Source organism: Bombus impatiens, unplaced genomic scaffold (assembly GCF_000188095.3).
Source record: "Bombus impatiens unplaced genomic scaffold, BIMP_2.2 scf_0113, whole genome shotgun sequence".
NCBI classification, from domain to species: Eukaryota; Metazoa; Arthropoda; class Insecta; order Hymenoptera; family Apidae; genus Bombus; species Bombus impatiens.
The window spans coordinates 807314-834121 of record NT_176532.1 but is presented as its reverse complement, the minus strand read 5'-3'; the positions used below and the strand labels follow the sequence as shown (position 1 = coordinate 834121).

The following is a 26808-nucleotide window of genomic DNA, read 5'->3' as shown; positions in this document are numbered from 1 at the left end:
AAAAGCAACGCGGATTTTTGGCAAATAAAAACGCGAGCCGAAACCCGCCGCGTGTTCCGCTAATCCCTTTTGGCTGTGATATATTCGAAATTGATGGCTCCTCTCGTCATTCGTTTCGCGTTTAGGCGATCTCGCGCGTAAATCTTTCGAAGAAAACGCATCGGTCAAGCTGGTAATTTCGTTTAATCTTTGGACGCGAAAGGGAGGATCGACGAAAGAGAGTTTACGAATTTTCAAAGTTTTTCTGAACGCCAGATACAGGTTGTTGCGGTAACGATCGCTCACGGGTACGCCGTTCCACGCCGGTATGGCGAACGAAAACGAGGTTTGATTCAGAGTTTCGGAATGCGCGCGGTTCGTGCTAAGCCTCCGGGCCAACGAGCTTCCTCGCAAGGTTGCTTTCCAATCAACGAGGAATTTCAGTCGGTCTACCCTGGCACCGGTTTCTAACGACCAAAATCTTACACTCGATCGCAGCACAGCTACGTACTCAGTCTCTTTCGTACTCTTAAACGTAATATTCGCAACAAATATCGATGACATTAAGATCGCCGAATCGGCGAATTCTCTTCAAATTTTTTATCCAACTTCTTTCCAACCATTCGACCGATTCACAAGTATCGAACGTAAGTGCCAGTGTATTTCGTTTGTTCGATGGGATAAATACCGTCTGGCTAATGTTGGAAGGTGGTTCAAGGCCTTGCCGCGTTCAAGGACCCCTGGGTGTGGATGCTGCGGAGGCGCGCGAAGAAAAAATCGACCAAACGTTCACGCGAGCCGATGTTGAGGATATTCGGCTACCGTGCTCCATCACGTCCGATCGTCGATGTTATCTGATCGAGAGAGGCGGCCTGGGACTTCCTTGTGTCTCGCGGAGAGCGAGAGAGAGCGAGAGAGAGAGAGAGAGAGAGAGAGAACCAGAGCCCTGCGAGCTCAGCGATTTAACTAGATGCGCCCAGGCAGATCCCTATCTGCCGCGATTGCAAGAGTCGTTGCTGCTCGACAAGAGCTCCGCTGCCTTCTCTCGTCTCCTCTCGCGTTCGACTAAAGGGGAGCGAGGTAGTCGTTAAGGGCTGCGCGCGTACCACCAGGAGTTACATAGCGCTAACGCGTTCGACGAGATCCATCTTCTTTCTTTTTCCGTGCGAAATTAATGGCACTTCGCGTACCCTCGCGAAACAGCGGGCGAAAAGAAAAAAGGGGAATGTCTGCTCGGGGAACACCGAGTTGACGAAGGTTAGCTACGCTGCAACCCGGCTTGGAGAAGGGGAAAGAACGACGAAAGTCTTGTCGTCGTTAAGAGTTAAGAGTCGCTCGAATTACGAACATTTGGCAACGTCCGCTTTTACTGGCCGGCTTAATACCCCCCGTTGCACACGCATCCTATATAGACGCGAGTGCACGTGTGTGGCGCCGGCCAGAGAAACGCACAAAAGCCTGTCGGTGGGCCTTCGTCGTTCAAATACCGAGTCGTTAAAACCGTGCAATTTCGTCGAATTACGAATCGCGCCGCACCACCGCGGACGACATTTAATGGCCGCTATGCGCACCGAACCCGCCCCGTCCGCGTGCACCGCCGTTCCTTCTACCCACAATTTCGCGACCCACTGCTCGCCGCTTTACGGAGAGAGCACAATTTGCTCAAGTTACGAACGAGCCACGCTATTGCATTACGCTCGGTGAAAGCTGCCGATTTTACGATCATCCTTTTTCTGCGCTGCAGTTCGAAGTACGCTTTTTCATCACCGGTCAGGAAACACGCGCAACGAACCCGCCAGATGCGCGCAATTTTCGTTATTTCGTAGTTGCATTCCTGTACCATCGGACAGATGCGCGTCGAGAAGAATTTTTGGAAGTATTCGATCAATGAAGCTTCTCAGAAACCAAAGAATATGGAAACTCCGCTTTTTCTCGGAGAACAAACGATTTACATCGATGAGATGGCACGGATAACAGGACATTCTCAGGTAAATTTTAACAAATTTCTTCTCTTACAGATATACATCCTATGGGCCTACCCTTGGCTATCTCGACCCGATCTTCGCAATTTTAGCTACTACCGCTTTCTTTCCTTTCTTTAATTACAACGATACAGCCCATTTTGCGTAATGCAGCGGAAATTGTGGTCGAACGAGATGTAAGCCCGTTGGAAAGCAATCGGAGCGACACATTCCCAATCGTGCTTCAAATTGAAACACCGAAGGAAGACGAGAAGCGAGATCGATTACCTTCTTGATCGGTTCCACCGTGGAAGCCAGAGAACGCGTTCAGATAACTTAAACGTCGATATTTGAAATAGCTAGAAATCCATATTACAGGTAGAGAAGGATGAAAACATCCGCGGTTGAAAATAGCCGATAATCGCGAGTCAACTTACAAGTCGATCCGTTTCAACGCGAAGTAAACACACGAGGCAAGCGAGAAATTCCGCTCGCTCGGTGAATTCTTTTTTTTTTTTCTTCGAGCTATCCGGTGTTCCGGTTACGCGATGGAACGAGCGTGCCACGGATACGAGGAAGTAATGGCCGCAACATTTCGACGCGCGGCGAAATAAAAAGTCATTAACGCTTGCCTACATAACCACGCGCGCGGATTACGCGAAACTCGCTAGTACGGGAACACGAGACCATAGTAAAAACAGCCGTTTAAAAACTGGTATTACGTTGCGATGCAATTATGTAATCAGGTTGCGGCACGTACATCGTCGGGTTTCCAATCGTATTTAATTAAAAACTATCGGCGAGAAACAACGCACGGGCCCCGCCACTCCGACTAATCGATTCCAGCCGCAACCTAATATCCCAATTTTCCACGAGCCGCGAGACAGGTCACGGTTTCTGTTCCAGTTTCGGCATGGAAAACGGTGAAACCTGTTTTCGATTAAAGTCGTAGAGCTGTAGAGCGTTATCGGTGATAAAAACATCAGACGCGGCTTACAAACCACTTACGTCTACCGTCGTTCGACTGTTCTGTGTTTACTATCGTTCTCGAATTCGTGGAATAACGCGAGACAGAAATTCCTGCTAGTTACTCTACTAGAACACCTCCATTCGTACTTCTAATCGTTACAAGAGATGCTTGCACGTTGTTTATTTATCTTTTGTTTCGTGATTTCTCTGCTCGCTTAAGCGATATTCGTGTAAACATAGCGTACGTAAAGCGCGTAATTTTGTTCGCTTGGTTCATTGCGTTGAACCGTTCACAGTAACGAATTCCTAGTCCTTCGATATTTTAAATATCGATCTAGAAACGATTAGAAATATCGTAGAATCCGTCTTCGCCTAATTCTGTCCCTAAAATCCACGAACGCCACGAATCTGATATTATAAAACAAGGGATTAATCGTTAAATGTACGTCCCTATGACCGGTTAAATTAAAGAAATTCCATCGAACAACGCGAATTGTCTCGATGATGACGCATCGAAGGAATTTCGACGTTACCTTGCTTAATTACATTACGCAACGAACAACGCCGCTCGAGAATTCCAGGTATCGTAATCCCATAAAATGTACGTATCAGCTTGGCGAAAATATTCGAAGGGAATAATGGGACTCACCTCTTTCATGCCATCGAGCCTGCCGAGGCTCTTGGTACCCCGAAGCGGCGGAAACGCGGCGTCGTGCCATCCGGAGTTGCACATCTGCACTTGCTCCGAATGCACGTTCAAAGCTCGCGCCCTGCTCTTGCTCTTGCGCTTGTCCAGCAGATGCTTCGCCCTGGATTTGCGGACTGGCGCGGCCGGATCATCCTCCGGATCGCTCTGCACCTCCCAACGCGACGGAGATTTAAAACGACGTCGAGGACTCGTCGGTGAGGTCACCGGCGAGGTGAGCCTCTGGACGAGGGTGCCGAACATGGTCATCATTCGACCTGCTTTAACACCGACGTAACGATCAACGATACTTCACTCCGACTTGGACATCGTGGTACCGAGCTGTGCGCGCCTCGTCCTTCGATAACGTGGTTCAGCTCATGCCAGCACACGATTCGTGTTCTTCCACGGGGAGAAGAGTATACAACACTCTCTGTCACTCGGTGGTTCGCGCGAAATCCACAGGTGGTTCCCGGAACGGATACACGGTGCACACCGAGTGTATACACTCGTGCCTCGCGTGCCAATACACAGCTTTCTGTTTGTCGATGGACGATGCCGGTAGGAACGGAGCAAAACACCGTGGTTCACTTGAAACTGTAACGCGTGGATAGAGCAGTGGAAGAAACGAAAACGCGAGATAAGACGCGATAGAAAAAACCGGTCACTGTTTACTATCACACGATTTTTATTGCGCCGCAGGTAGATAGGTTCAAGAGCTCGTGTATGTAACTTGTCTGCCTGTCTCTCTCTCTCTCTCTCTCTCTCTCTCTCTCTCTCTCTCTCTCTCTCTCTCTCTCTCTCTCTCTCTCTCTCTCTCTCTCTCTCTCTCTCTCTCTCTCTCTCTCTCTCTCTCTCTCTCTCTCTCTCTCTCTCTCTCTCTCTCTCTCTCTCTCTCTCTCTCTCTCTCTCTCTCTCTCTCTCTCTCTCTCTCTCTCTCTCTCTCTCTCTCTCTCTCTCTCTCTCTCTCTCTCTCTCTCTCTCTCTCTCTCTCTCTCTCTCTCTCTCTCTCTCTCTCTCTCTCTCTCTCTCTCTCTCTCTCTCTCTCTCTCTCTCTCTCTCTCTCTCTCTCTCTCTCTCTCTCTCTCTCTCTCTCTCTCTCTCTCTCTCTCTCTCTCTCTCTCTCTCTCTCTCTCTCTCTCTCTCTCTCTCTCTCTCTCTCTCTCTCTCTCTCTCTCTCTCTCTCTCTCTCTCTCTCTCTCTCTTTCTTTCTTTTTCTCTCAGTCTGGATCTTGGTTGATTCTACGCGAGACGTTGCACGCTTGTTTTTCCGTGCGTACGCGAATTGAACGCAGACAGATACCGTTTCAGGTACCTGTGTTCTACAGCACGTTTCACCGATCGAGCAGAAAAGTAGTGGCCTACGGGGAAGCGACGTGTCAGAGGGCCGGATCGACTTGAAACCAGGCACAGGTATTTGCCTTCGGGCGTGCAGCGCTCTCTCGCAAACACGGTCCGCGTTTAAAGCGGTAGTCTACGTGCACCGTTTCTTTTCTATACGGTTCGCGGTTTCCAGTGTTACTCGCCGTTCGCTGGACGGCCTTCCCTCGTACTATGTTCCAACGATCGGAACGAGACGCGAAAGAACGCACAACCGTGTTACCGAAACGTGACAACAAAACACGAGATACGTTCGAGACGGAGACTGAACGTAAACGCGACGCGAAACATACACGCCACGAGCACCGATCACTGGCTACGTGCGGAATCGAACTGGTCGCGCGGAGACTGCGTCTGCCGACCGGTTGGCCTCGCTCTTACGAAAATGTCCGAGTACGGACGAACTCGAACGAACCGGATCGAAGTTGCACGATCCACGACGGCGAGACGCGAGACCGAGTCACCGGTTACCATGGCGATCGGGACTTATTCCCCGTTGGGCCTTACACGTCGTTCGTACCTGACTGGGGAAACCGAACCAACCGAACCGAGCGCCGATAAAAGGTTCTTCCGTACGTTTTCCATGCCTAATTTTCTCTTATATTTCACTTTTCTTTCCCACGGAGCCCTTTATCATCGTTTCGTCCAACGATTGGAAATCTAAACGTCGACCGTATATGTGGTTGTTGTTACGCGGCAATCGCTAAAGAAACACGCGGTATTTATTCCGCTGGATCGTCGAAGATCGTAACGGATTACGAACGAGATAAATAACGAAGTACCGATTGATTTTACAAGATTTCGAAGGATTCGATATCAGAGATGTACAGAGGCTGGATGCGCCGCAGGGTGCATCGTACTCTATTTGCAACCGGCGGAACGTGTCCCGCCGTAACGGTCTCGGTAACGATAAAACGAATTGATAATGCCTGACCCCGGAATGAATTCCTGTTTCTAGGCGTCAACCGGCTAATTAATGGCACGATGACTGGTTCTCGGTTGCTTCGCGGTGATATTCTTGCATGTCGGACGCGATAAATGGGGAGTAGTCGTGCGGAACATGGCGAGAAGTTGCCGGGATGTCGTGGAACGCCAGCTTCCACGAAGACTCGCCGGTTGAAAGCACGAGAGAGGCGAAAATGAGAGCTCGATAAGCGGCAAAGGGACACCGACCGATCCCGGCTTTTAATCGATGGACGCAGGGTTAATCGCGCGTCCAGACTCCCGATGATTTTCATCGAGCTTTGACGCATTGCGATCTACCCTACCCGGTAATCAAGCAAAGAGGCACGCTCGTGATTCTTCGTCGCTTTCAAGGACAACGAAGCCTGACGCGAATTAAGAACGAACGCAACGTGCCTCTTTCTTGCTTGAACGATATCATTAGAGTAAGATCCCGTCAAAAGTTCAATTATTCTCGCGTCTATATACGGTGATACTGGAAAGTTGATTAATCGTGTCAGAGGCCCACTCGGTAATTATTACGCGGCCGCGTAATTAGCGCGAATCGTCCGATACCAGGTTCATTCTCCGTTCCGTGTCCTTATCTTGTGGCAACGGTATCCGTGAGAATCTGAGTTACGCGAGGCAAACCGATTCAAATTCGTCCCTCTGTAACGAGCGCGTGATCCATGATGCAGCTCGAAACGTGTGCGGTTAGTCGCGTTAGTTTCTTCTCGCGCATCTCTCGTCTTCATCGTCTCTCGTCTTGTCTCGTCGAGTCGAGTCGAGTCGTGTCGAGTCTCCTCTCGACTCGTCTCGCGGAAGTCTGCTCGTCCTACATCGCGATTCACCTATGCGATAAAACGTAAGAGGCGTGTAACTAGAAGTACGCGTTATCCTACTCGGCTACCTGTTGAATATATCCTTGCACGTATGAAATAATTAATCGTGTCTCGTCCAAAATCTCGGTGATTACTCTTGCAGACGTCCTCGGTTAGTTTACCGGCGAAAGGAGGAATAAAGTAGCGGCAAGAAAGGAACAAGAAAGCGAGAAGGAAAAATTCGTCCAAGTTTCTTGACGTACGGAATCTTCGTTCGTAGGATCGCGCTTCTTGTCGCTGAAGGCTTAAATTTCAAGACCGCGACAGGTGCAAAGGCTGAATAAATCCCAGCTATCGTGGAATCGCGTCAGTCTGCGGTCGTGGCTGACTTTTTTTACACATTCTTTTTCTCGCTTTCGTAGGCCTCGATTTATGCCCGTCATTGCGAAGTAAAAGTACGAGATTCAGGATATTCGGTACGAGTTTGCTAGTACGTGCGACTGAAACGTGCCACGTGTCTGCCTATTGTTCGTAGTTTCGTGTTCCATCGCGCCTCCTCCACGTTTCTACGTTGCACACTCGCGAGAGCGAATCTGGAGCACGCCGCTGGAAGAAACACGTAGTGCCCGCCTAGAATCGAAGATAACGTCAAAGCGCCATAAATATCCGATTAGATCAGGTCGCTGGGCGCATTCCTCTTCCACCAGTCATAATCCGAAAAATAAATCCTACACGCGTAAGTTTACGTAATGCTTCCTCCCTCGTGTACTACAGCGGCTACAAAAGGTATTGGCACGTACGGACAGCCGACAATGAGGCTCACGATTAAAATGCATCGTATACATCCAGAAAACCGAGTCATGTTCCTCGGTCGAGTTTCTCAGCGCTAAAACTGGAATGCCAAAACTGCGTGGCCACGGAGATCCTCCGCGTAATAAATCCATGTTATCAGGAAGAAATCACGGTAAGTTTTTTCAGCCAGCCATTTTTTCAGCCAGCCATTTTTTCAACCCTCCGACCAACGCAACGTCCTTTCGGAACGCGGAAAGTTCTTCGGCGCCGCGCAAAACGATCTCGAACTCAACGAACCGAGCACACGCGAACGTTTTGCGCGCAAGCAGCGTCCAGGATACGGTTCATAATCGAAACTTTGGCCGCGACATTTGCATCGGACTCGATCCGCCTCGCGTTTCACCGCGTCATAGCCGAGAGGACCGATCGAATTGAATTTTCTGCAGCAAGAGAAAAATCGTCGGCCGATCTACCGTGACTGATCGTCACCCCGTAGCGAATCACGAAAACGATACCTCGATCGACAGGTCGTTTCCCTTCCGGTGTGCAATTCTAAGCGACTTACGAACGCGAAAGCGAGTCTTGGCAAAGTACGTCGCGCGTTCGCTCGTGTCGTCGATTTTCACGAATCGCGAATGCACACGTGCACCACGCCGTGGACCGATTGGTAAAATCCAAGAGTTAACTTCATCTCTCTCTCCCTCTCTCTCTCTCTCCTCTCTTATTGGGAGAGAACGTGCTCTCTCGTGTACGTGCACGAGAAGGGAAACATTGCGTGCCGATTATACTGTCGGCCAGTGTGAGAAATATTATCCTTTGATCTCCGGTGCTGCGCACTCCGTGCCGGTTTCACTCCGGCAAGAAATTAACGACCACGGCCCGCCGTTTCAGTACGACCTGCCTTCGGAGATTATCAGTCGCGAGAGAGCCTGAGCGAGACGGAAGTGAACGTGCCGCAGGAAGTGGTCGAACAGCGATTTCCCCTGACATTGAAGCGCGAGCTTAAGCAACCATTCGCGTTTAATCCATGCGTATATACGCCTGTATGCTTCGTACAGTTCTAAACTCGGTGATATACGTCAAGGATGACGATTTGAGAAATTTATGCGTACGACCGGCAGGGTTCGTGCGGTGTCACTCGAATGCAAGGTTGAACCAGCCGATAGTACCAGCTATAGTTTGAACAAGCAAACGTGAAATCTCTGCAACGAGCTGGATCAACTGGGTCAAGGAGTGTAAGATAGAGGATGTTATAAAACGAATTCGATCGTCGATCGGTTAACAGCGGCGTGAAATTTGTACGATGGAAATAAATTAGGCAATACGCTATACGAACCTTAGGTGTATGAATTATTTGTTTCTTTCCGAGGTGAGATAAATGGAATTCTACTGCAATAAGAATTAGAACATGTACATATATTACACAGAACACTGAAACTTACGGGCTTATAGTTGCCTATCGACTGGCTCGTGTGCATTAAAAGTCCCTGTTTTTGCATAGTTAATCCGCGCATGACTAATACGGAAATATGCGAGCCGAACGTTTAGACATCGAAGATAATCGATATGAATCGCAGGCAAAAGCATTCGGCAAAGCAACCATTGCAGAAACTTCGCCTAACTTCCGCGAAATTCCAGAGGAAAAAGAGAGAGGAGAGGAAATTGCGAAAGAATTTGGAATGAACGGAACGGTTTAGGTTTGGGTTTAGATAAGATAGACGCGTTGGTAGGTGCGGCAGATTGGAAAAAATCGGCCACGCAAGAATCGTAGTTATTCGAAATAGTACAGAGAGAGAAAGAGAGAGAGAGAGAAAGAAAGAGGGAGAGAGAAAATAGTGATTTACAGCGTTTCACTACTCGCGACGCGTGTGCCCGTCGCGCATTCGGCGCTCGGTTTTCAAGTCGTCCCGTTTAACAAGCTATGCGATCGAGAGTTAAGACCGCGAACGAGATCGTTTCTTCGTGAAAGTCGCGAATGCACACGGCCACGGAGTCCCGCCAGGAAATACTCCATTCCATCGATCGAGCAACGATAACGATCCGCAAAGACCGGTCTAATAACTCGCGATCTAAAGGCTCGAGAGCATTGGCTATCGTGTGCAGACCACGCGGTTATGCTTGCGTAAACGGGTTAATGGAGAGGTCAATGATGGAGAGGTATTAATAAATGGCTGGACAATGGGCGTGGAATTCGCCGGCTTCGGTGAAGCTTGATCTTCCAATTCGAGCAACGAGGCGCGATTGCCCCTTGTTTAGCCTCGTGTTTTATACGGTTCTACTATGTAGCAGAGAATCGACGAGAAATCGACGAGAAATCGACGAGAAATCGATGGAAAATTATATCTTTCTACGTATCTACGCGTCACCCTTTATCTAGGTTCCTTTCAAGGATTCGTCCGACTCGTACGAAACGCTGATTGATTGACCCTACGAACCGCGATATTCGTTCGTAATTATTCAAAGATATCGTCGCAAAGCTCTACGACGAATCAGTTTATATTTTATACATCGACACCTAACAACGAAATGTTATCCGATTCGTGTAAAACGACGTTTGATCGATCCTACGAACCATAGGATTCGTCTAACTAACTATTCAAGGAACCAGTGGTAAAGTTCTATGAATCAGTAAACATGGTTAATTAATTTCCTTTAATAACAGGCTACTACCTTTTCGCCAGAAATTAGTTCAGCTTGGCGGGATTTAACGGCGGCGTTATGTTCTCGTAAATCAAGAATAATGAAAGTCTCGCGTGTCGCGCGGGAACTGTCGACTCGTTCCGTGAGTAAGCTTTAACCAGGCGTCGAATTAAATGGATTCCAGACCTTGTACGGGTCCGTTGTTATGACGTCGGCGAGTTATCTTTCAGACCTTGGCCACGCCAAGGCTATCTTCCACGGGTGGCCAGGAAACGGCTCGTCCTCCTGTTCCAGGGCCAGGAGGAGTCTTGACCTCACGCAACGTTTCCGCGTGCTACTATGTTGAATTCTTTTTTTCGGGCGCACCTTAAACTACCAGCCAGCTTATGGAAGCTTAACTTCGACTTTGAAACCATCCGCACGAAGCATAGCCGGTGTTTTTTTTCTTTTCAGCATCTCGTAAATTCTGGTCGCATTTTTATAACGCGATCGGAGCGCGTTTCGTTATTTATGTAATTGTGGGAAAGATTTAACGCAACGGTCGTAATAAATACAATCACCCCAGCAGTCGTACTCTTAGACACCGAGACGATAATATCTTAATTTATGTTTCGCAACCCGCCCCATTATCTCATTGACGATTCTTCCGTCGGAAGACGATCCCTCTGCCAGGATTCCGCGACCTCACGCAACGTTTCCGCGTGCCTGATGCCTCGCACTCTGTGCACGGCTTCGTTTAACTTATTCCCATCCCTTCGATGAATCAATTCCCCTTTACACCCTGATTCTCTCGCACGATCGAACTAATAAATTTTACAAGTTGCAATTTACCAGCGTTAATAAATTTTCTTGTCTATCGGTAACGCGACTTTGCTAATAAAATTCTGTACGTTACGAGGCGGTCGATCGTCCCATTCTACGAAAGATTGTAAAATTATATACGACACAAGTGCTTGCGCGAATCGTTTACAGCTTTACCAATCACTCGCGCAAAGATACTTTTCACGCCGAATTGATCGTTAACCCACTGAATTTCGTAATTGCTCGTCTACGGAAGATCAGAGATACGACTTGTCGTGTTTTTCAGCCGTGGCGTTCCAATAAATTTATCGTATAATTAGTTGACGAAACGTTAAGGTACAACGTTGCTTATGCGCGTCATAGACCACAAACACCACTTCGCCGATAGTATTAATAAATTATCGTGCAAGAGGGCCCTCTTGCGATATAAATCTTTAATTGCGCTGCTTCACCGGGTTGTAAGAGACGAGCGATTCCATCCCGAAAGGGTACTCGAAGAAGCTCGATCTCGCTTCCAAATAATCACTCAGCGATTCCGATCGGGCAATTTTCCAGGAAAGGCGAATCAACCTCGAAGAGAAGAAGAATCACGAGCCGTGGCAACGTTTCCGCGTGTTTGGAACACGCGTGGTTCCTCGTTTCCTGCGAAGCCCCGTTCGCGGAACGTGCGCATCGCACGCGGATCCCGACAATGCTCCAACGTTGGCTTTCGTACGTTCCTTTTTTTCATCGGACCCAGTAAGGTCGCGCCACTTAACGGTCCACGGCATATTGCATCGGTCGTTTCGTGCGTAGACGGGGAGATTCGAATGGGTATTAAAGATGGGCGCGCGAGGTATCCGCATGCCACCGAGTTGCGAGTTAGCTGGCTCGAGCCGAATGAAAATCTGCCAGAGAAAAGAGAGAGTGCGTGCGACAATGGCGCGTAACGCGGAGGATAACGAGCGCGAGTTATGTCCCGTCATAATTTGCAATTTAGATTTCATTATCACCCGCTGCCCGCTGATCTCGCTACCACCGAGTCTACGTCTAAGAGTCGCGGCTACCGGCGTGCACGTGCTCCTCGAAAACAAGCCCCTGGCTACTGCCTACGTCGCGAGTATATAGACGATTTTCCGCTTCCTGTCAGACGCGTTTTGCTTAGAAAATTGTACAGCCGTACCATTCACGAGGAGAAAAATTACGACAATGATCGATGGATTCCGCTTCGTGGACGAGTTAAGCCGTATCTTCTGGTCTTGAACAACGTGGAACTTTTAGCCGAGGTACCACGTTTCTTGAAAACGTCACAGGTTGGTTATGCTCTCTTTTTCGACCGCTTCACAACGCGATTTAACCATCTGTCGTAATATTTCAGCGACGATAACGGAAGAAGAAGTAGCTCGAGTAGCTTCAGGGAGGATGCACAGCTTTACGCCGAGACGACGTTGCGTCGCTCGAGAAAGTGCGTCGCGTTACGCAACGACGCGTGTAGCAATACGCTGAACGCTCCGAATTACACAATCGTGACCCAACGATCGACATTTACACAGCGTTAACGTTATTTTGCATAAGGGAACGGCAACGATATCGTTCGGTTACGTTGGACCGCGCGCAATCAAGCAGCGTTGATACGTCGGAAGTGGCACGAAAGGTATGGCAGTAAGATCGTTTTCGACGCATTTGGCCGGTACAGGAGCTTCGAGAAATCCGCGGGATGCCCCTCGAGCCGAGCCTATTCCGCAAAAGTGTGCTAACGACGCGCAAACCGCCCTCGAGCGAGCATTTCCGCATTGCGCGCGAGCCTTTAAAGCGCGGAAAAACGCTCTTCGGAACACAAGCGTGCCGCGTATACGAACCCGCTCGTTCGGGGTAATGATCCTGGTTAACGGTACCGCAAATTGGTATAGTAAAGGGTCCGTAAAGTCCTTTATGGAAATGTCCATTGCAATATTGTTGGTACAAACTGCGGAACGTTGCCGCGCATCTGGTGTGGGATAAATGACGCGAGTCGCCCGTTTCAATCATTAGAGGACTCGAGCCGCGGTCGATCACCGATACTTTGTATTTATAGCCGTTTCTGTGTTTCGTATCTCGTTGCCTCTGCTGACGCTCTTAAAACGGTAGACAGAGAAATTGCAGATGTAACGTCGCTGCGCGAAGACGCACGGAGGATCCGAAACGAAACGATCGACTCACTTTACCAGCAGATTTGTACATTCTCTTCAGTTGGAACGCGAAATTTCTAAAATCTCCATCTGTAATTCGCGAATTCATCGCGCTTCCTTTTCTATTTCGCGGTTTAACGGGCGTTGACTTGCTCCTTCGCGTTTCTACCAGCAATTTGAAAACACGCGCGCTAACGTGTAAAAAGCCAACCTACAAAACCTATCGTTCTCTCGACGAGTCTGTAATTCGCGTGGGACTTTGGTTACGCGGTGGAAAAGAAGCGTTGGAAAAAGACGGAGAAAGCAGCGATCGCTAGTTTCGACGCGTCTCCTAATTCGGGCCGAGAAGATCGAGAGACATCTTTCGAGGAGCATCGGTGCAACGTCCTGCAGAAGAAGAATCCTCCTGCCGGTACCTTACACCAGGTTCCTTTGGACTGACTCACGTACCGGTCGCTCGAGCCCTCTCCCTCGCCCCTTCGCGCACGGTGCCACTTTGTTCCACGAACGCACGGAGAACTCGCTTTTCGGAAGCAAAAACGAACGTGGGCGAACTTCTCGAAGGACATTCTCACAGATTCTGTTCCATCGCGACGGCGTTCCTCTCGTTCTCTCCTCTTTCTTACCTCCTTTCTTTCCTCCCTTGCTTTCCTCTTCGTTGCCTTACTCTTCGCTCCTTTTCATTCTCTTTATCTTCCCATCCTTCTCCCGTTGATCCGATCTTTACGGCGCGCATCGAGGCTGCGTTCTCGATGCTATTTAGACACCGTGTTCTAACACCGACGACTCGACTCGATGCGACTCAACGTCGTATCGATGGAACGCAGTCTCTTTTCACGGCGCTGAACGACTCTGCTGGCTGAGATTCTCGTAGGATGAGTTTAATACAATCAGAAAACCGTGACACGTAACGTCAGATCCTAGCCGACGTAAAAAGCCGTGGCTTGCCGACCGATTAAATTGCGCCCTTTACAAGACCCCTTTTGTTCTTCGTGTAAAAGCATCTAATTCTTTCGATTCGACCAGTTTACGGATCAATATCTCGAACGCTTGACCGATGCCACTTATTGTTAAGGCAGTTAAAAGGCAGATATCGAGTACACGGATATCGAAGTACGTTGACAATGCGAATAATTTATCGCTTTTCTACTGGATATGTTTCAGCGATGAACGACAATGTGCGATTCCTTCTCAAACGAAAACCTATTTATAGGCGTACTTTTCCACGCAAATTATAGTGTACGTTAGAAATCGAAGGGAACGTGGCGACAAGAGAGCTGCGCGTTCCAGTAAATTCCAGCAAACCGGCAAAAGCCAACTGAAAATCAACCAAAATCGCATCGAGTCTCTTCGCTGCTATCAATTCAGTCGCGTCTTTGAAACAACGTGCGCTGTATCTTTTCCTGTCGAAGAAACAAAGACCAGAGTAATAAAGATCCGAAGCGTTATCCTACCATTAAACGGTACACAATTTACGTGGTCTATCGCTGTTTAAACGAAAGAACGATCATCGTCACCGTCTCGATCCATGGAAACCATTACTGCCATAGCAAGAAGAGCCGGTATCGCGGAAGTCTGTTTCCCCTAAAGGACTTACGAGTGACGTCAGAGAGTGGCCGATCACGAGGCTGAACGAGGAGCCGCGATAGCTCGATATTACGGCATAGTGGCGATTGTGCCCGTCGTTACCCTTATCCAAGGCGGTTCAACAGGAATTCAATCTGCGTTACGAGCGCCGCCGAGAGAACACCGGTTACGAGTATGCAAACGTCCCGATGGTGCGTGAATAAGTGCGTTGCCGCGTGTTCGGCCACGTCCGTGTATACCGAGAGCTATGATTTGCCGGTGCCGCGTACCACCGTCTTCGGACGTGATCGCAGAAAAGCGAACTCGCTCGTTTGTTCCAGCTGGAACCGAGCAGACGTGGTACGCGATACTTCGCCGAAGAAACGATAGGCAACCAAAGTTGGAAACTTCGTTGGCAGCTTTAGGAGACGAGAAACGGAATTAGTTGGTGGACGGTAGAAAATATAGAAACTGCGGACTTGGAAATTGCAAAGGAAGAAACCGCAAACGTGAAAATTATGGACTTAGAGATTGAAAACGCTGTAGGAACTTAAAACGTAAAAATAGGAATGTCGGAAAGTAGGATATTAAATCGTCGATCGTTTAACTACTCGAGCCATAATGAAAGAAAATCTAAAGTAGCAATTGGAATTGCGATATTTCCAGAGTTTCAGTTAAATACACGCGAGCAACCTGCTCGGGAGAAAATTGCACGACTGGTTACGCGGTTTCCAGGAAGGCGGTTGTCGAGATTTCGCACGTATTTTATCGCGCGTTTCCTCGTATACCTGTTACGCGGCGAGCCAAGTCGCAGGTGAGCGTACAGGTAAACGTTTTAGGTGACACTTTCGTGCGAAGGTCGTCTATTCGACCTTACGGAGGTCGCGCGCTAAGAATTCGATCTACCACGCATCCTACCACATTTTCGCGTCTTACATTTCGCTTTAACGCCTTTCGTCGTTCCGTTTCGATCACGTCGCGCGATGAAACGCATCCGTGTTTATCGAGCCAGATCGACGGTAGACAGTCGTTCGTAGAACGAAAAGCTGAATGAACCAATTAACGGAGTTCGACGTTACATAAATCACGATCGACAAAGTAGATTAGTTTCGCTGTAAAACGTAACGAGCGCCGGGCTGTGCGGCGTGGCGAACATAAATCTGCTCATTTTCTCAATTACATCGAGCACTACCGCGCGCACGACCCACTTTCAACGACCTTACGCGAACTAAAAGCCCATTTAAAGGCTGCACGAATTTTTGTGACCCACTGTACGTAGCGCGATCGTCAAGGTGCTCGGCCACCTTGGCCGTCGGCTAGCTTTCCATCGGTGAAAGCTCCGCTTTGTGAAACGCTCAACGCGCTGCATACGTGCCAACCTGTCCCCCTCCTTCTTTCTCCGTGTATACGAGAATCGCGAGACCGGTTAGGGACCTTCCTCAATGCGTTGTGTCGTCGATTCGTCGATGAAAAATGAACGGAAGTGGAACCGTGAAGCGCGCTTTGACGAAAAAAGAAAAAGAAGGAAAAACGAAAAAGAAAGAAAAGCCAAGGGGGATGATAGAAAAGACAAACGAGAGAAAGAATCGACGGGTTCGCGATACGACGATGAATCTATGAGCGATTACTGGCAACGCGTATTTGCTTACAAGATACCAATTCGAGTCTTTTCCTCTCTAATTTATGTACGATCGAAACTGCGAAACGCAGACGCTACGACGTCTTGGAAAAGTCGTAAACCAAGGGCGAAGCTCATTTTACAACAGCCATATCCTTGATCGTCGATAGGAGAAACTCGCAGGAAATCTCATTAAGTAGAGTGTCCACAAACGATAACGACGTCGTTAATGGCTCGTTCGGAATAATTAACTACGTGGATCTGAAAATCGTTGCTTTTGCGTAGAAACAATGACGCGTGATATCGATATCGTTTACTCGCTTATTCCTTCGTACGCTTCTTAGTTCAAAGAGGAGAAAAAAAAGGTTCGTTCACGAGCTTGACTCGTGCGTCCTCTCCACGATAACCTGTTCGTCTCGTCACGCTAAAATTAGTTAAACACGAGAAAACAGAACGAAACACGTCGATGACGCGTTAACGAACTCTTATTAGACCGGACAGTAAATCGACGCGATCGTATTACCTACGTTTTTCAACGTTTTATCGATCGGCTTTCTCCTAGGAATTATGTCGCGGATAATACAGGCAATTCGTTAGAATGTCTGATTTACGTGAAAACGATAGAGGCAAGATTGAAAAGCGAGCATTGTTTACCCGAACGACTATAAAACTCGGTAAACGATCGAATCGAGCAACGATAAGAAACGCCAGTGATAACGTGCAAATAGGAATTCTACGCGCTACGTTTGCGAACGTTGCGTCGCAGCTGGTGTTTGCGAATAATTCGTTGTCTCTCATCCGGCCGAGTAATATCTTCAAAGATGTTCGCGAAACGTACTTCTTTGAAACGTGTATGGAAAAATTCTCGGGAACACGGTGTGATACAGCGTATCGCGCGTGTAACGTGTTTGTAGGTTTCGAAAACTGTTCGCGAGCTTGTTACAAGCGGCATTCGCGGGAAATTCATAGAGCGGTTATAAGATATTTATGAACATCTCGTACAGTCGGCTGACGAACATACACGCCTTTACAAGTACCGAGTTGGCACGTGAAGCTAGGTAACGCGAGGGTTTCGAGAAGGTGTGTTGCGTGCGCCGTGAGATTTCTGATATTTTTAATAACAATCTAGGCGCTATCTACCGACAGGATCCGAAAGAAATTGCGGTAACGGAGTCGTTTTGGTACCGCTAGAAACAGTCGATGCCAATCTGGGAAACCTCGTGGCGTGGTTGCGGCGAAATCACGATTGCGAGGGCCGTGTATTCATCGCTACGAGTTTCAAACGATATTTCCCACTTTCGATGCAATAATCGTACAACGACGATATATGCCACGACCGTATCCTGCTTTACGACGCCGACGATTTCTAATATCTCGTTAACGTTGCGTTAAATATTCCAGGCTCGATGATTCGAGTAACAGGTATTTCCATATCCACTAAATCTTCCGTACGTTCTTGTCTCGGTCTCTGTCTCGCCCTCTAATTTCCTCGGAACGATTCTACTCCGATACCCTTCGTTAGAATTCCTGGATCGACGAACAGGTTTCTCGGTCTATCCGTGGCCAACCCCGGGGAAATAGATCGAAGTTGGCTGAATAAGAACCGAATCTAAGCGCGGTCGGAGAACACGCGAAGCGTACTTGACTCGAAACAATTTTACTTTACCGACGCGTTGCTCGCGCCAAACCGGCTATTTAATACTTACGCGCTCTTTCTTATCCAACGCCGCTCCGGCAAATTTAAACGATTACCACGTTGAACGGTTTTACGAACCTCTCGATCGCAGCCCGATGATATACGAAATCCAGGTGCTGTTGAATAACCGCGATAAAGACACCTCGAAGAGATATTCGAGCGGTAATATCGTGGTCCAGAGGCATCCACTTCCTCTCACTGTCGTTTCGATCTTGCCTTTTGTAGGACACGCATTGGGTGGCCAAGCGTACCGTGCACGACCGATCAAAAAACGCGGCGAGATTTCACTACGTCGAACCGCCCTTCCTTTCTTTCTCTTTCTCCTGTCCTCGATGACCACCGACTGCACAATTTCGTTGTTCCCGACGTTATTACATTAATAACGATCCAGCCAGCCAAATAATTGGATCGAACGAAGAAAAAAAAGGAACGGTCTCCTCTCGTTTCTCTCTGTTCGGCTTTCCCTTTTACTCGACGTACGCTCACGGACAAGCGAACACGCATATTTATATTCCGCACGCATCCGCCGTTACGAAATTCGCCATCGAAACTACATTTTCGATTATCTTCGACAGGCGTCCACTTGGACGAAGCGGTCTTGATTTTCATCGGCTAAGTAGTCGCAAGCACGACATTCGCGAAGCGAAGATAAGGAAGCTGGGAACAGAAGCAGAAGACACGCGGTTTACGTGCCTAAAATTCCTCTGGATGACTTCCGGTGTCCGGTTTCTCGGCCCGTTAGGCCGACGCCCTGACGAGAATGCGTTTTCGCAAAAAATTCGCAGCTACGTGGACGCGATGGATACGCGGGCCCAGCTGAACAAATACGCGCGGTTCTGCGGCTTCCACGCATCGAAACCTCCCGGCCTCGCGGCCTGCGTGCCACTCTATACGTATTTATAGATCGACCGAGCAAAAGTGAAATTGCCACTGATAAACGGAACGAAGGTTGTTACGAATTTATGACGCAAACGTAACATCGGCGACTATCGACCGAAAGTCTCGAAAATCTTCCATTCCGCGACGTATATTCGTTTCAATGGAGATAGAAGCACGACACTTTTTATCAACGACAAGTACCTGTCTTTGGAAAAATTCTTTGTCACGAGGTTTAAACACGGCGTCGATTCTTCAAAATATACGTGTATCGCGTATTCGACCCAATATTGGTCGTCTATGGTCGTTTCATTTACTCGAAATATACTTTCCTTCGTTGACCTTTGTCGATCGCGTATCCGTACGATCTTCGCGTTACGATGGTTAAAATCGTCGAAGATGGTTGAAAATTTCTCACGAATTCCTCCATCATCCACCTATGGATTCTAACTCGTATCGGAAGCTTTTACTTTTATTTCATGACGTAGCAATTTCGCCGCAACTCGGCGCTTTTATGTTTCTAATAACGAAATCGCAGGCTCGTGTGTAGCACCATTAAAAACATAATAATCCTACCGAATAACACGGCTGCTAAATCGCACGGACGTTGCACGGTTCGTCTCGATCGGAGACTCGTGGCGGACCTTGAAGTCGTAAAAGCGATTAGACCGCGGTGCTCGTAAACGTCAACACGACGAAACGATCCATTCGCGGGAAGCGTTGCGATCTCGAAGGGTTCGGGAAATTGGATTAAGCCTTAAATACGTTGAAACGCGTACCGCGGACGGCCGGATCGCGCTTAGAACCACGCGAGATAAGGGACGGCCGGTTATCGTGCGTCTACCTTCTAAGGTACGCGTTGCACGGTCTGCTCGCTCTGCTCGCGGAGATATATACCCGGCCAACACCGACAAAGAGAATACATCTGGCCTCGCCGATGCGGTTAAACGCGGCGAATCGATAAATAAATTCCGCACGAAATTTTATTACCGCACGCGAACGCGTACGCTTCGAATCGCGGACGAACGATTTGTCCGGCCGGGAAAAGAGAAAGAGCCGCGGCGCGTTCAATGAAGCTATATAAATTATTGTATCGATTGTTTGTCTTCGTAAATCTTTAACGAGTATCCCGGTGATCGGTTCGAAAGCGATTCTAGAGAGAAGACGCGCATCGATCAATTTATCACGCGCGGTCTCCGTTTCTTTTCCTGTTGGATACACTTACGAACAATGCTCTCTTCCAAGTCGAGATTTCGATTCGTTCTCGAGTGTTCCTTCGCGTGTATGTGTGTGCGTGTGAGAGAGTTATCGAAACGAGGAACATTTCTCCCTTTCTCTCTCGACGAATATTTGATAGTCGCGATAATTACGAATATTTAGAGTCAACACGCGTATGGCGGTAGAAAATTAAATTTTTTTTTTTTGCGATATCTGAGATAAATAGGATTTAAATAGGAAGAACGGTGATCCGAAACGAGCAGGCGTGTCCAAAACGAATATTTCATGCATACCTTGTACGTTACAGGTTTGTACGGAATATAGCGAACGAAGAATAGCGTGGAAGAAAGATGATGGAACCTACGGCGGTATCAATGATCGATCAAAGTAATTTTCGATATTAAAATACTTTCTTTCCACGCTGCAAACTTTCGCGCAAAGATCGGATTGTTTCATCAGCGAATTAAGCAAAACGCTAACCGGACAATGTATCGCGATCAAATTGATCGGATGCGGCTGCAATTTCATATAAAATAATCAACGTCCGATCGTCGTTTAACTTGGTAATCCGATACTCTTGTCCGAGCCTCGATACAGGCATTACGTGAAAAACGAGTCGCTTTCCTCGTTCTTCCTCTTTTACAAAATTCCTCGTAACGCCAAAGAGAAACCGGCCACGTATTATATAAGAAATAAACGCGGACACGTATTGCTCAGCGATCTCCGAGTATCCGACGATATAGTTCGTCGGTTCGATTGGTCGAATCGCGGCGCAACTCTCTCGAACGCGCGCAACACGGAATATGAAATTGTTCGAAGGTGAGAGGATCCCGTGTTGCACGAAAGATACCGGAAGTTATTCTCCGGAACGAGACTTCGAATCTCGCCAGGCACGTAGAGTATGTTCTCTCGGTACGTAAAGTCGCGGCGAAATTACGATGGATTAAGATTTTTCCATAGGATCGTCGATGGTTACAAAGGAACCGCGTGTCCGACGATGATGTTCGCTGGTAACTTGGCAAACCAGCCGACACGGCGTAAATATCCGATCAATTTCAACGGTGTCGAATACTTTCGTCGGATGAATACCCCGCCTATTACAGCGAAATTGTAGAATAACCAACGGAATGTTGCAAATTCCACGTCGATCATGCTTACGGTAGAACTTTGTTCCTGCGAGTATCGTTTATGCGAGCGACGTTTTAATCACACCATCCGTCGAACTTTAACGGAGCTCGTACCAAGCGAACAACTACCGACCGTTGCTCCAGTTAAATAAACGATTACTTCGTATCAAAGTTGGCTAAAGTTTGCCCTGCGTCGTTCGTCGTTTCATCCCCGATAAAGCGTTCGAACGACCTGTTCGCGCGAACCCGCCTGCTCCGGATAAGACAAAACGGAGTTGCGTTGTGCCAGAGCCGAGCAGATACTCGCTCGTAGTCTGGAAAAATCGGTGAACCGATGGAAAAAGATTTCACGCAGGTTCGTTAATCGCGGCATAAAGCTGGACACGTGGATGATGCAACCGATCTCGGACGATGCCGGTCGAAAAGGCTATACTCAGACATGGAACTCGACTGGAACGCGTGCAGGCTGTCCTCTGTGTCGAAGGAATTCGCTGCTGTTGCAACGGATCGATATCTCGATTCTCGGTCGCGGATCAAACCGCCGCGAGCCGAGTTTAACGCCCTGCATGTAGGCTACTTTGCAGTTCCGCCGTGCACGACGGTGAAAGTGCACACAGGCGCGTGACCCTACCATGGTATGCGTGTACGTGTACGCGAAACGCGCACACATCGATCGTTTGCCGATTCTATGCACGCGCATCGGCGTGTCGCGCGAGTACGCGCCATCATCGGTCGGGGGAAAAGTATTTTTCTCGATGCGCTTCAAAGAGAATACGCGACGTAGGTACGTTTCGCGCGCGAATCTTCGCTGAAATATTTACATAACGGTAGGAATATACGGAATACGACTCTGGAAAAGCTAGCCGAGATTTATATCGACGGCTTTCGAGGCAGATGTTTCTTGCGTCGTTGCGAAGTTGGAGGCGCGCTCGAGCGGCACGCGCGAATTCCTTCTCATCGTTCGACGACGAAATTTTGTAACCTGCCTGGAACGTGACTACGCGAGATAGAAGCGATCGGTCACGATCTCTCTTCTGTTCTACGTCGCGAGAGAAAGAAAACGCAATTAAACGTCTCACGGAGATAAACTCGAAAACGATTGGCGATAGAAAAATTGTAGAGAACACGCCGTTCGCTCCGTATCACCGGAGTTCAAAGTCCTGCCGTGTAGAGTTCCATTCGATCGTTCGATCGTTGCATAGATCACGCCCCAGAGAGATCAAACGGCATGTTTTCTCAATAATTCAGCGCGTGCCTGGCGTTGCGAGCAGTTCGATGTTTTATTCATGAGGATCGTGGCGTCCTTTTTGTAATTACGCCAGCCATGCATCGCGCATAGGTGTCTCTCGATTTTCGATTCATGGCTTCGATTCAATCGTACACCGGGACGGTGGTCGTTCCATCCACGCGATTAATAATACTAACAAATTACTATCCACGGAAGCAACCTTCGCTCTCGCATTTCCTCCGCATAATTAATGATAATTACACGGCGAGCTCGCGATCTTGCATCAACGTTCCCTTGATACTCTATCAATGACCGGGTCAATGATGTCGGGACAAGCCGAACATCAATTTAACCAGCTTTTCCCGTTTCGCCATTTTTCCTAAGACGCTTCCTTTTTCACCGACCGGAAACCACGTAACCAACGGATAAATTTCTAAGTGGTAGAAGATTAGATCGCGAAGGATCGAACATCGGTAAGTACACGTGAAAACGCGTGGCTCGAGGCGAACTGCAGCCGAGCGGCATTTCCCATGGAGGTGTTTCCAGCCGATATCCGGCCGAACGTTCATCTCTGCCGCCAACCTACCGCGATTATATCCACCTTTCGAACCCGTCCTCTCGATAATAAGTAACTTTCATTTCCTCCCCCGACGGCGGCCTTTCCTCCGCGGCAGGAGCAACACGTGTTCGACTATAACTCGCCTCATAAACGGCAAACAGGTACAGCGCGCCACGTTAATGACCTCAGCCTGTTCTTACTCGATAATTCTATCCTAATGAAACGATCGTTTTTATGCGATCCACTGAAAGGGTTTCGACCGGCTGATCCGACATTCGCCGTTGGCTGAATGCTCGATTGATAGAATCGAGTGGATGCAGAGAAGCGGAAAGACGCTTCGCACAGATGGAAATATCTTGTCGAGTGAGAAATTCGGAGAAAGAATCGGACTGAAACTTTCGTTTCGCCTCTGTATTTCCCGTGAACCGACATTCGCGAACCGCTTATTATCCTCGCGTTTAACGAGTCGATGAGAAGCGGATACAGAGAAATATTTGCATTCTTGCCTGATCCTTCACGGTCGATAGCCGTCCTCGAGCAGGACGAGTACGTCCCGGGTATGGCTTATTATTCCAGAAGGCGTCCCGATGCTGCAGCAATTCCCCCGTGCTTGCGTCGCACGCAATGTATGCGTGACATCCGGCCCCTACTGCCTCGCGTCTACGCGTACATCTTTGAATTTTACTAAAAGGATCGCGGGTCCTCGTGTACATCGTGTATCTTCATCGAACGTCGTATCGGAATGCGACGTAACGTTGCACGGGAATATTTCTCATCGAAACGCGACGCTTCTCGGTTATCCTCCCCGCTAAAGTGATTATCGATGCATCACCTCGTGCCTCCGTCACCCCTTTCGTAACATGCCAGAGTTTCCTACCGTTGCGTAACGACGTCCAACTTCTCGTTCTCTTCCTCCAGCGAGCGACGCATTCCTACCCGAAATATACGACGCGACGATAACGTTCCGGAAGCGGCGCTAAATCTCGCGTTCCGGTAGCTTTTCAAACAACTTTGTCCAGCTGTTTGCTTTATACTTTCTTCGGTGGTTAACTAAATAAACCTTAGTTTCTCATTGCTATAATTTTAAAGCAACAAGATTGCAGCCTGTCGCTAAACGGAAAAAGGTAGAATAAAATAATCCCGATAATCGGGTAACGCGTGTACGTTTTGGTAAGCGGACTGTCGCAGCTGGAATCGTCGGCGTGGAATTGCTGCGCGAACTCAACACCGTTCCACCCGTTTCTTTCGGATTTAACGAGAATTATGTTGGCCAACGTCCGCGAAACCTTCGTGGCGATTAATCCGAGACGCACCGGGACGTAAGATAGCGTTCTCTGGTCTCGCACGGTTCCGCGAATGATTATTTTAACTTATTGTTCCACGAAATTCCGGGAGGCATTTAACAGGCGCGAGGGTAACGGGCCCGTATGCGTACACATGCAGGCGCACACATCGAGTGGAGTATTTATATTCAGACAGAAAAGGTTGTACGAGACGATTCGCGCTCGTGCAAACGCGCCTTTACACGTGTTACTTACGACGTGCCGCAAGTAACGACGTTACGCGTGTACGTACTGGTCAGCCTTAAACCATAAAGGAAAGACGAGTGCGATACACGTGCGCGCCACAGTGTGTACAGTGCTTTACGACGACCGAGCTTTAACGACAGTGGCTCGCTTATACCGAATGAATATTAAATATAAGCGATATCGCTCTGTCTCTCTCTCTCTCTCTCTTTCTCTTTCTCTCTATCTCTGACATTCGTGGGCCGTGTAATCGCCCACGAGCAACGTCGACCCGCAGGGGCCACAACTGAGAATAATTGCCATTATCGCGGTATCGCTCTGTAACGGAATCTTTACCTTCGACGTTCGACGTCTTTCTTACGGCCTCTTTTGGTTTTCTTAACCTCTGTTATCGAAGCGTTAAATTAATAGCCGAAGGAGCGATACGTTCACGATCTGAAAAAATGAGATAGAACGCTTCGCGAGATTCGCCAACGAGGATCCTTAACGTTGGAAGAACCCGTTGAGCAACCTTCGTCATCGGCCGATGAATCAGGATTACTCGAAAAGGATGATACGATCGCTATAGTTTTTAATATCGACGTCGTTCACGGAGAAGAAAAGAAAACGTTGGTCGAAATCGATGGATGGGTCGCGAAGCTGATCGTAATTGAATAGAAGAAATTACAATTCAGGTGTGGAACGTGAAACGGACATAAATCAGCGTAAATGCAATTAACCGGTCGGCGGAGACAAGCGAGGAAGAAAGAGAAACATCGAATTATAGTAAAAGCGATACTGGCCGAACTACAGCTCGATTTCACTGGCCGTAATTGCGATTAATTAACCAGTTGGAGCGGAAGCGCCGGAGGCTGGAAGGAAATGAAATTCGAAAGTAGATAGGATCTTGATAGACGACGCGAGAATTGCGCAAACCCGATGTTTAATTAATTCCGATGACGAAATTGGCAAACGAACGCGCGTCCACGGCGTAGATACTAAATATCTACTTACTGATAGGTAAATCATCGACGATAAATATTCTCGTGCGATCGGTGTTCGAAGGAAATTAGCACAGATGTACGGTGTATGTCTATAGTACAGCAATTACATAGATAAAGGTTAATTTTCGTTTCAACAATGGACAGCTCGTTAAAATCAATCATTCGACGATGTATGGGAAACGTGGCGGCGACAAAAACCCGAGCAACAAAAGACAAAGGTGTCGCAAGAATTGATAAATCAAACGATCTCTCTCCGCGAGCATTGCATAACGGAGCAATTAGCCTCGATTCTAACGAGAAATCAACCTGTCCGCCAGGTATGTGGAGAGGAGCAACCTCTCGAAAAATCACGATCGCTTAAACAACCCATTGTTCTTTTCCTATAGACGCGAGTCCAGTCATCGAGGATGATTCCATCGTAAGATCATAGTTGGAAATATCGGGACCAGAGAGACGTCCAATTATTAATAATTAAACCGTCGTTCGAATTACGAAACGATGGTTAAACGCTGGGCCGACTACGCGACGCGTCCAACGGTCGGCGATAAATTAACATCGCGACGATAATCGTCAGCTGCGATCGATTTAGTTTCGTTAGCCAGCCGATAAAGCAACTTTCCTTCGCTCTACGGAACGTCCATTATCGCTTTTCAAGTAATCGTCGATAAATTTCCGTGCAAGGGATGCGCGGACGGGCTCACGTCCCTCAAGGGGAAAGCCGACCAATCAAGATACGCGGATAAATCGGAGAATTGCAGCTTATCACCGGCGATTATCGACGATTTATCCTCTCCGATACTCGCGGAAATATTGCGAACAACGTTTCTAACGATTCTTCTACAACGAAAAGTATACATTTCTTGTCTGATTTTTCCATCCCTCGCTGCTCTCTAGCGTTTCTCGTTTCGAATAATAAAAATAGTCGGAGGATTTGTACGTTGCGAGATGAAAATACGTTTCCACTTTTGCTTTTACTTTCGTTTCGCTAACTTTTTAGATAAAAACATCGAGTCGACAAGTAGACGTTAAACGTTTTTCGCGAATGCAAAGTCACTGCTGAAAATGCAGCGATTCTGTTTGAAAGATACCAGTTTTCTTTTTAAGGATAATACGTATATGTATGTGTAATAAGTAAATTTTCCCTTATAAATTGCCACCTACAAGCACGGTAGTAATTTTTCAAAATGTCTGCCATTTCGCCCATAATTCTCGCGCTTGCCGAGAAATACCAAGATACCGAGCGTAGGATAGTTGGCGCGTAGAACGTACCGTACAATCGTTGTCGGGCATGTCA

General features: G+C 48.1%; 1 protein-coding gene across 3 annotated transcripts in view; it reads right to left on the bottom strand.

Moving 5' to 3' along the window:
- The window catches only part of LOC100746526 (rho GTPase-activating protein 20-like), a 180780-nt gene that overhangs the window by 94115 nt on the left and 59857 nt on the right, over positions 1–26808 (bottom strand). Inside the window, exon 1 of one of the 3 annotated variants that reach the window (XM_012380873.3) lies at positions 3559–4136. The exons of the other annotated variants lie outside the window; for them this stretch is intronic. Within the exon in view, the coding sequence (XP_012236296.1) occupies positions 3559–3867 (309 nt within the window). The 5' untranslated portion in view covers positions 3868–4136. Of the gene's footprint in view, positions 1–3558; positions 4137–26808 lie in introns of those variants that run through there. 3 annotated transcript variants of the gene reach the window in all.